Source organism: Neodiprion pinetum, chromosome 5, assembly GCF_021155775.2.
Source record: "Neodiprion pinetum isolate iyNeoPine1 chromosome 5, iyNeoPine1.2, whole genome shotgun sequence".
Lineage (NCBI taxonomy): Eukaryota > Metazoa > Arthropoda > Insecta > Hymenoptera > Diprionidae > Neodiprion > Neodiprion pinetum.
The window spans coordinates 22,429,610-22,438,979 of record NC_060236.1 but is presented as its reverse complement, the minus strand read 5'-3'; the positions used below and the strand labels follow the sequence as shown (position 1 = coordinate 22,438,979).

Here is a 9,370-nt window from a genome sequence, read left to right as displayed (position 1 = left end):
TCGGTAACTGCTTATCTACAATGAAATATTGTTAAACGCTTCCGGTAATCACTTTTTTTTTTTATTAAATTTTAATACTGTACCAACCGCGGTCCGCTTACGTCGTCAAGAAATGTGAGAATTCTTCCTAAAATTAAGGAGAATTGGAAGCTTCCGGGGAATATATATATATATATATATAAGAGGTTTTTTAGCATGAATTTTAAAAATTGTCTGATTCACGCTTCGCTCGCCAACCTTACGGTGTTTACTGACTTTTTTTGTTATTTTTCTGTACGACAATTACGGAGAGCTAAAGGCGACAACTTGAGAGAATATGAGATTCTATCGGTAAACCGAATGTCAGAATTGCTGATAAGTTAGGGTATTGCAGATGTTGGGCCAGCTCATTCTAAAATGTGGATTTTATTTCTACATGCCAATTATATAAGTAATATTGTACAACTTGATTCAAGGTCTTTTTGCCAGTTAAAAATAGTAAGAAATTTAGGAGGATTTTCATTGCGGGTTAGAAGAATCTAGGAGGATTTCAAAGTTACCCCAGGAGACTTGTGCGACAGTCATTTAGCATCACTGTTGGTGATTTAAAATCATTTCAAATATACAAAACTGCGGTTTTCAATAGAGTAGATTTAGTATTGCAATTATAGATTACGTACTGATTACAGAGGCCAAATCACCATAACCGGTGTATGCGATACTAGTATGTACAGTTCTATAAATAGTAGTACTTACTTGCTTATATACTTTTGTACAGATAGTGATCGGTTTATAATAAATTACGCAAAGTTGATTGTTTGGTTAGATGAATCGTTAGATCGGGTTTAGGGATTTGGGGTTACTCAGTGATAAAGAAAATTACAAGTTTTGAAATAAATTAAATATTTTTATAGCTTTGATCTCTGATAAGCAAATTTTTACAATTTATCAACTCATCTTATTCCCTTTTTTCATTCCTCAAATAATATTCAGCTCACTAGGAGAGGTGAAGTACGTACTACAAGGCGAAGTCCCGAATAATGGATGTGCTTGAGTGTTTTATACAACCTATAGGGATGTGAAAGGGTAGGAAAGCATAAAATGGTAGAGATCGTAGGATGTACTTATAATAGGTACAATAAATAACAATTAGAAAAAGATCTCGACACAGTCTTGCCAAGGTTCCCCTTCTATAAGCCACCACCAGATCGCTCAACGCTTATTTTTTTCTTAAGTATGTCTTTCTCGTGCTGAGCTTCTTCCATTTCTGCCATCCTTGCGAATCGAGAGTAAGCTACGTGACCAGACTTGATTGCCGACATCATCTGTGTGAAACATAATTATCCAGTTATTCACAATATTGTTACATGCAATGCACCATGTAAATCAATATACTATCATGGGATACTCATGCACAAAATAATGCAAACACCTAGTCGCTAGTCACTAGATATTAGTGGGTGGGAATTAAATTGGTTGAAAGTGCAACTTTGCAGGCATACATTAATAGAGATAAATTGTATTAGGTATAATGCGATTGAAAATGGGAGCTGTTAAAAAAAAATTGGGGTACAAATTCTTAATGAGTCGGATATTGCCGAGCGAAAGAATTAAACAGTTGTAATCATGACAAAGAGCAGCGTCGAAGGCGTCAAGTCAATTAAATTCGTAGCAATTCATACATTGACTTATACAGGATGAAAAACGAAAAAGCAAACAAAACAGAGCTGTGTAAAATCGACGCGATATGCTCATACACGCGAATTTTTCATGAGTGAAAGACAGACCTGTAGATATTCATCCAGTTCGACTTGACCGTTCATGTTAGTGTCGATTTCACGTAAGATTTCATGAAGTTCCTCACCAGGTACTTCCTTGTCGCCAAACAGCTGTAAAGAAATATTTGGCTCGTTAATGGCGAAAATCTATTTGATTACCTGCAGATAGTCCTGGAGTTCCATTTGCCCATTGTACGTCATATCGATTTCATTAAGCAGAGTATGAAGCTCTTCTGCCGACAGCATTATACCAAGACCCTGGATTTTAAGGTGAAATCAACTTTAGGCTTTCAGGCGTACGTCGTAAACCAGGAGATGACCATCGCTTTTCAATTTTTGTGTAGACAGAATCTCAAGAATGATCAACCCCTAGTTTATAAATGAATGAACAAGAATACAGCACGACATTTTGTGTAGCGCTATTCCACTCAGTGACATTTCCCCTACCTTCAACCCGCGCCTAATGTCGTTAATGGAGACATATCCTTTACGGTCCTTGTCAATGATCTGGAACCGTTTGATATACAGCTGAATCTCGTCCTTGGTAAGATTGATGGGAATCTTGTCTCGGGATGCACGATTCACCATCTGGCCCATCTCGTTGGCGAGAAACTCGCTGGCCTCGCGATGCTGCCGTTGTTTCTCCTCTGCCGACCAGTTCAGCTCCTCTGCCATAATGTCAATGATGCCCGGCAGAGCTTCTTGAGCAGCCTGCACGTTCAGGAAGGCGAGCCTGAGTCTTCGCGCAATCATGTCAATTGCCGTCCTCGCGTACTCGCGCACTCCATATCGAATCTGTGATATAAAGGACATTGTGATGTAAATATACGCGTATGCGTACGAAGGTATGCATCACTTGCACAAACCTCAGCGTCGATATATGGGAACTCTGGATGTACTTTCTTGCCGATAATTGGCCACCGCTTTCCAGTTAGAGCCGCCATCTTTGCTACTGCAAACGCTCGGTCACCGTAGCTCTGCGCTAAATGCTGGGCTACTTCACATTCCAAACCAAAATCCTGCACAAGTCTGATGTACATCGTCGGTGTAAAGCCATGGGCACCCTCCAACTGCATGCCATCAGTCTGGCAACCACTTGCAGGTTTCAAATTGCACGCTGAGAAATGTTACAATACTGATAAGTAATGCTTACAATGCACAATTGACGAAACCATTCTTAATATCTGGCTATTGATGAACAAAATGATATGAGATAAGCCAATAAACCTTTAACAGCCGCGTCGACTGCCTCCATAGCCATGGCGCGATATGTAGTCCACTTTCCACCGGCAATGGTTACGAGATTCGTAGAACTGACATGGACAATATGATTTCTTGCGAGGGATTGAGTGTTGGGCTTGTTCGGGTCTGAAACAAGGGGCCGGATACCGCTCCATGCGGAGAGCACGTCACCTCGTCGCACTTCAACGTCCGGATTTAAATAATTTTTCACTTCCTGAAGGATGAACATGATTTCATCCTCTGTGGGTCGCGGGTTGTGGGTGACTTCGCAGGGCAGGTCAGTCGTGCCAGCGATTGTCTGTTTCTGCCATGGCAGGAAGAAGATGACGCGACCATCGCTGGTGGCTGGATCCAGGAGACCCATTTGATCGGGACTGCAGTGAATCAGAAATTATAAATTGTAATCTAATTGAACTGTCCAAAACTGATGTTAATAAGTTTCATTGTAAGATTTGCACTGTCAATTTAGATATGTGATTATACCTGTAATAGCCCGGAAGAACAATGTGAACTCCCGATGAAGGACAGCAGATCTCTTTCACAGTCTGATCATCCATTTTTCGTATGTGGTCTGTAAATGGGCCGGTTGCATTTATTATCGCTTTAGCCTTGACGTCCCATTCTTCACCCGTCAACTCATCTTTAAGACGTGCGCCGACTAGAACTCTTTTCCCATCCTGCATAAACGTTCAATTTAAATATGTAATACACATGTGATGTCACACGAAGTGAGTCACTTGTGACGAATGTATCTTTGTCTACTAACAATGTCAAGTCCTTTGAGTAGATTTACAACGCTGACGTGGTTAGCAACTGTAGCTCCATGCCTCGCCGCAGTCAATGCAACTGCCAGGTTCATTCTAGCATCATCTTGCTGACCTGTTGAGGTAAAGCATTCCGCATTATCAACGTTATTCGAAAAACTTTAATGACACTGACAATGCAAAACTGCAACAGACCATCGTAGTAGACGATGGCTCCTGTCAACTTGTCTCCCTTCAACATGGGGAATAACTCCAGGGCATTGGACTTGCTCAGATAATACGAGGACTTGACAGTTTTGCTACCCGCCACAACGTCATACATCTTAATACCGAACCAGTAGTAAGGTATCTGCCACCACCTGCGCCGTGAATAACAGATATGTTCATCTTTATGCATAATTGACATTTATAATGCGTAAAGTGAAATGAAAGGTATACGTGTAGACAGGCAGCATGATAGGTAGAGGGTGGGCAAGATGAGGGGCGCTGTGGAGCATGGAAGCACGTTCGTGTAGAGCCTCCTTGACCATCCTATACTGTTCAAAGTCCAGTTGCATGATGGCCTTCTGCAGATAGCGAACGCCTCCATGTATCAATTTGGTGCTCCTGGATGACGTGCCAGAGGCAAAGTCATCCCCCTCAATGAGAGCAGTTTTCAAACCTGTGCATTCATCAATTATAAACAATAAGGCATTGTTTATTCGATGCAGGTTTCCTTCAACCATGACGCATGCACATTCTCACCTCGGGTTGCAGCGTCTAAGGCACATCCTGCTCCAGTCGCACCTCCTCCGATTATAAGAACGTCGTAATTCTCTGACTTTAGAGACTTGATCTGAGACTCTCTTGTCGGTAAGGGTCGTTTCGGAGGCCTCGACACCTGTTGCTCAGCGAACACCTGTAAAAGAAATTTCATTTAAAAAATGCTCTATATCACAGACTAACTGCTAAGATCTGATACTTGCTTAGTAGCATTATAATACCATGTCTATAGGTGTGAGCTTATAAATAGCAATGCAAACTGCAGTTACAACATACCGGCAAACACTGGTATTTAATTCTTATAGGGTCTGTGCAGTTAGTGTTATGCATAGGTATCTATGGGGCATTCCACGTCAACTCAGTCAACGGTTGACCATGACATTTTTTAATTTTACCAAGGATTTTTCTTAAGTTAGTACGACCCCTGAAAAGCTTCAAAAATATTTTCAAATTTTTTCAATCACTCGTCTTTACCCTATGATTTTTTGAACCCATCATCAACAACCAAATTGATTTTTATGAAACAAGAAAAAAATATTTGGTTCCCGAAATGAAACAGTTTCACTGCAAGATTCAGAGTGGGACCGCGTTTCTTTCTATTTCTTTTATCATTAATTATATTTATTTTTTTTAATTTTTCTATTTTCATACCTGTTAAAAATTTAATATAAAATTGTGAAAAAAAAAATTATAAATGTATTTTAGAACCAGAGAAGCAATAAAAAAAATCAGTGATATAGTACATTTTTAACAGGTGTGAAAATAGAAAAAACCATTAAAAAAATAGAAAAAATGATTTAAAAGATAGATAAAAATCGAGTCCCACTGTGAATCTTGCATGAAATTGTTTCATTTTGGAAACCGAATGTTTTTTTTCTTGTTTCATAAAAATAAATTTGGGTATTTTTGAGATGGGTTTAAAAAATTATAGGGTAAAGACGAGTGATATAAAAAAATTGAAATTTTTTCCCCAACTTCTCAGGGATCTTACTAACGTAGGAAAAATCTGTGGTGAAATTAAAAAATGTCATGGTCAACCGTTTACTGAATTGTCGTGGAATGCCTCCTATATATCTACTTCACATTACACCTGCACTTATTACATACAGAGGCCAGGTAGCAGAAACCCAGAGCGTTGCTAAATGATCCCAGTAGTTCCAATGAAATAGACTATAGAAATTATAACGTTCGGCGAAAAACTATCCACAAGACTTATCGTAACAAGTTGATCAATAATATATATTCATTGCAGCATATTTCTATACGCATTGTGCATTTCAGTAAGTAAGACAGTCCACTGTGTGGGATTTCGTGACATCGTCCAACAATAAATCCAACACAGGTGATTATAGCTCAGGGTCTAAACGATTTGCTAATAGCAAATCGCACGTAACAGCCGTCAAGGGTTTCACGGCATAAAATTTAAACGCTTTGCCGTGGGCGATAATCATTGAAATTGGAAAGGACGCGTAAATATGCAAAGCAATTTTGGGATAGCATTAAAATGTGCCGAAGCTGATAAATCACGAGCTTTGTATATATATAACTAACCGTGTTCGAGTCCGTGAGGAAATAATGAGAGGTGATAACACCGGCACCGACGGCACTCGCTCCGGCTGCGAGGATGAGTTTCCGCGTAGCCATTAGGTAGGATGACTCGTAACGTCGATGTTCGCTATTCAACTAATCCGCCCGTCACCTGAAACAGAAAAATCGTTTAGATCCTCGAAGTCACGTCAACTGAGCCGTCTCCTGGACGCGGATCATCTCAGTGATCCGAGAGTGCGTTATCATTGGCCGCAGAAGTTGGCTTGGCCGAGCACGTGGGATTTCGCAACTCACGCGCGCCGACACAAGCATGGCGGGCATGGCATCCAAGGTTTAACCCTTTGAGTCACACATTATTGCTCGGAGTCAACTTTCGTAACGAGATAGGATTCTATGGTTTCTGGGGTCGCTGATTGCGAATCTGAAATCACATTTTGAAAACCCACAACGGCGGACCCAATATCGTGGATGAAAATTTAAAATTTCATAAAATCGTGTCAAGACACTCTATGCAGGGGTTTTCGGGGTCGCTGATTCGATTCGCCATACTGCATTTTAAAAATCTAATTTCAGATTCGTAATCAGCGACCCCAAAAACTTATAATGTATGTAGAACATATATATATGTGTTATATATATATATATATATATAAATATAGGGGTAACATTCTCGATAATTAATTATTTTTGCAATCAATTTGTTTGTAAAAATAATATCGCTTAACATTATATCGCAGTAATTATTCTCGACTATTGAAAACCCATGAATATACTATAAGAAATAGCAAAAAACCGCAAATATGTTTTCAAAGTTTTCCAAGTATACAAAAAATGGATGTAAAATATATGGTAGGAGTACTTACCACTATGACTCAAAGGGTTAATAGGAAACTGCGCGACGTGCACGTGCCTGCCTCTTATACGTATGCATGATAGGCATATATGTATGATACTCATCGTGGTTGTACACATATTTTACGCAGAGTTTAGCGCTAAAAATGCTTTCCCTGGCAGTAGGCAGATATGGTATGTATGTTTGTATGCACGCGTACGTGCGACATGTAAAGGCATGCTTACCATGCGTACAGTTCGTTTTTAATTTCATGCTGGTTTGAACGGGTTTAGCCTTGGGGATTAGGAGCGTGTGAGTTCGTGCATCTGTGTTTGAGATACGCTGGATCCGACACTCACTTACGAAGATTATCAGTTACGAAATTGTGTTACGTACGCACGTGAATACGTCGGGAGATTTTTTTATTTTGTCTGTATCCAACGCACTAGACGTCTTATCGTCTTATCGCATGACTCAAGATCAGCCAGTCTAGCGTTTTATTGAGGAAGAAGGATCAGTAAGTTTAATCCACTTGCGTGAAGGAGACTTACGTGAGTTTGGATCAGGTGTCGAGTGACTGTTTGCACAGCTATACGACACGATCGCCTAATAATCTATTTCTTTGCATTTACTAATTGTATAGTTTATATTCTTGGGCACAGTTTCGACGACGAAAATGAAACCCAATTTATGTTTCTCATATCCACGATACTGCCTTGTAGTTATGATAAATTTCCGTAACTTTCCGAACAAACAGTCCACCAAGAAAATCTCAACTCCCTGCAGATATCCGCATTGTTGATTACAAACTTGCATAATAATTATCAGCGTGATATGTTTTCTTTGTGATGAGCTCATTTGGTATGCATCTTATTCCGAAAAACAATCCAGCGAACAAAAAGATTTTACTGCCTCGTTAACGAGACAATTTAACTTCTTCATATTCTTGAATTAACAATACGTAATTCATCTCGAAGAGGGCGGAAGAATCGAAAAAAAATACTCGCAATTAGTACGTAACACGATGGCTAATATTCTTCAATTGTACCCCCCTGCAAGCTGTGCATTTATTTTGCGCGGTACTATTTATACGAAAATAGTGCACGGGGCGAGCTTGCGATTGTGCCAACAGTTTAAATGTCATATCGGATGATTAAACGCGGCGGACACAATGTGACTGTAGGTACGCATGCAACACGAATACCATTGCCACATACCGCCGGCCCTGTGAATTGTGCAAAAAAATGTAACTCAACATAATGTGACGAATCGCTAAACTGCTACGAGAGTAAGAATAATCGATGGGGGACCCGATTCGAGGGATCCGCAGTTCGTCGGTGCGTTGCCCAATTCGCCGCAAATAACAACAGCGAACGTGTGTGTGCAGGTCGTGCAATTTGCGAAACACCCGACACTCCGACAAAACTGCTCATTCCGAAGCTAAGGCCGAACATATAGCATTATACGTACATGATGAATGCGTCGGCTCAGGGACAGTTGTATGGCGTTTCGTGTACCACACCCCGGAAGAACTGGCAATCCTAGGCCATTAACGAACTTATTTATATCCCCGGCGAGGAGGAAGTATTTCAGAACGAACGTCTCTTCTCACCTCCGTGTTCCCGGGGGCTGTGGAAACGACGCCGTGATACAATACACCGGGAAGAATACGCGAGTACGAATCACTGCTTGCGTCGAAATGGGAAATCGTGGTATAATACCGCGCTATGATGCTACAGAGGAATCAATTGCCGCTGGACGAATGGATGAGGGTCGCTATATCGAGGAAACCGCGTGCGCTGCCTTTTTCCTAGTGGGGATATCGCGGTTTTCTATCTTACGCAGCGGCGCGATTACGTATTCCCGGAACGTACGGGACGCGAATGCATGCCTGCACGTGACTTCTTTTGACCTTGTCAGAGGAATTGGCAATGAATTTTCGTAAATCGAATGGTGGCTGTGTAGTGGAGAGGGATGCAATGGTACTCACGAATGTGCAGGGGTGCGAAATCATCCAGCCCTCGTTGTTCACTGCTCTTCAAAGAAGTCGAAACACGGACTGGTAGCGGCACATTATTTTTCGCACACAGATGAAACGAACGCCTCGTCCACGTTCGGTGAATTATTGCATGTACTGACAAGCCCGCGACGGAGGTCCAATCCCTGGAAGTCCTGGCGCCACCAACACCGGCGGCAAACTAACAACGCGCCGATCGCTGCCGACGCCGCGCACGATCTGTCACAATTCCCCCTGCGCGCAGAATCCGGTCTTGCTTGAGAGGAATTTTTAATTGTACACGTAATGATCAGCATTTGTACCGCGATGAACCTGAAAACTTGATTCTGACTGTACCATTTTTTGAAGCACAGGTTCGATTTTTTGTGATAGAAACGTAATACGAGAGCATTCATATTTCTTGTATTTTTTCTGTTCTGTCGTCATACGTGAATCTGATAAAATGTAT

General features: G+C 41.0%; 1 protein-coding gene across 3 annotated transcripts; it reads right to left on the bottom strand.

Annotated features, from left to right (window-relative positions):
• Positions 1-865: 865 nt before the first annotated feature.
• On the bottom strand, positions 866-9,114 carry Gpo1 (glycerophosphate oxidase 1). 3 transcript variants are annotated; one of them, XM_046627021.1, is made up of 12 exons: positions 8,896-9,114; positions 6,077-6,224; positions 4,508-4,661; positions 4,202-4,424; positions 3,959-4,122; positions 3,766-3,878; positions 3,483-3,676; positions 2,985-3,373; positions 2,624-2,874; positions 2,205-2,552; positions 1,917-2,015; positions 866-1,304 (listed from the first exon to the last, which is right to left on the bottom strand). In XM_046627021.1, the coding sequence occupies exons 2-12, from the start codon at positions 6,167-6,169 to the stop codon at positions 1,170-1,172; spliced, it is 2,163 nt and encodes a 720-aa protein (XP_046482977.1). In that variant the 5' UTR covers positions 6,170-6,224; positions 8,896-9,114; the 3' UTR covers positions 866-1,169. The 3 variants fall into 3 exon arrangements, with proteins under 3 accessions (XP_046482977.1, XP_046482975.1, XP_046482976.1); XM_046627019.2 differs by lacking the exon at positions 1,917-2,015 and adding an exon at positions 1,767-1,868 and having other exon boundaries at positions 8,896-9,113; XM_046627020.2 differs by lacking the exons at positions 1,917-2,015; positions 8,896-9,114 and adding exons at positions 1,767-1,868; positions 8,376-8,593.
• Between the last annotated feature and the right edge of the window lie 256 nt (positions 9,115-9,370).

Excerpts from the sequence above, each read along its gene's own strand:
- Gpo1 (XM_046627019.2), bottom strand. The coding sequence starts at position 6,169 with ATGGCTACGCGGAAACTCATCCTCGCAGCCGGAGCGAGTGCCGTCGGT. Across the intron at positions 3,879-3,958 it reads AGCCATCGTCTACTACGATG|GTCAGCAAGATGATGCTAGA; the intron begins GTCTGTTGCAGT and ends TTACCTCAACAG. Across the intron at positions 1,869-2,204 it reads ACATTAGGCGCGGGTTGAAG|CTGTTTGGCGACAAGGAAGT; the intron begins GTAGGGGAAATG and ends ATTTCTTTACAG.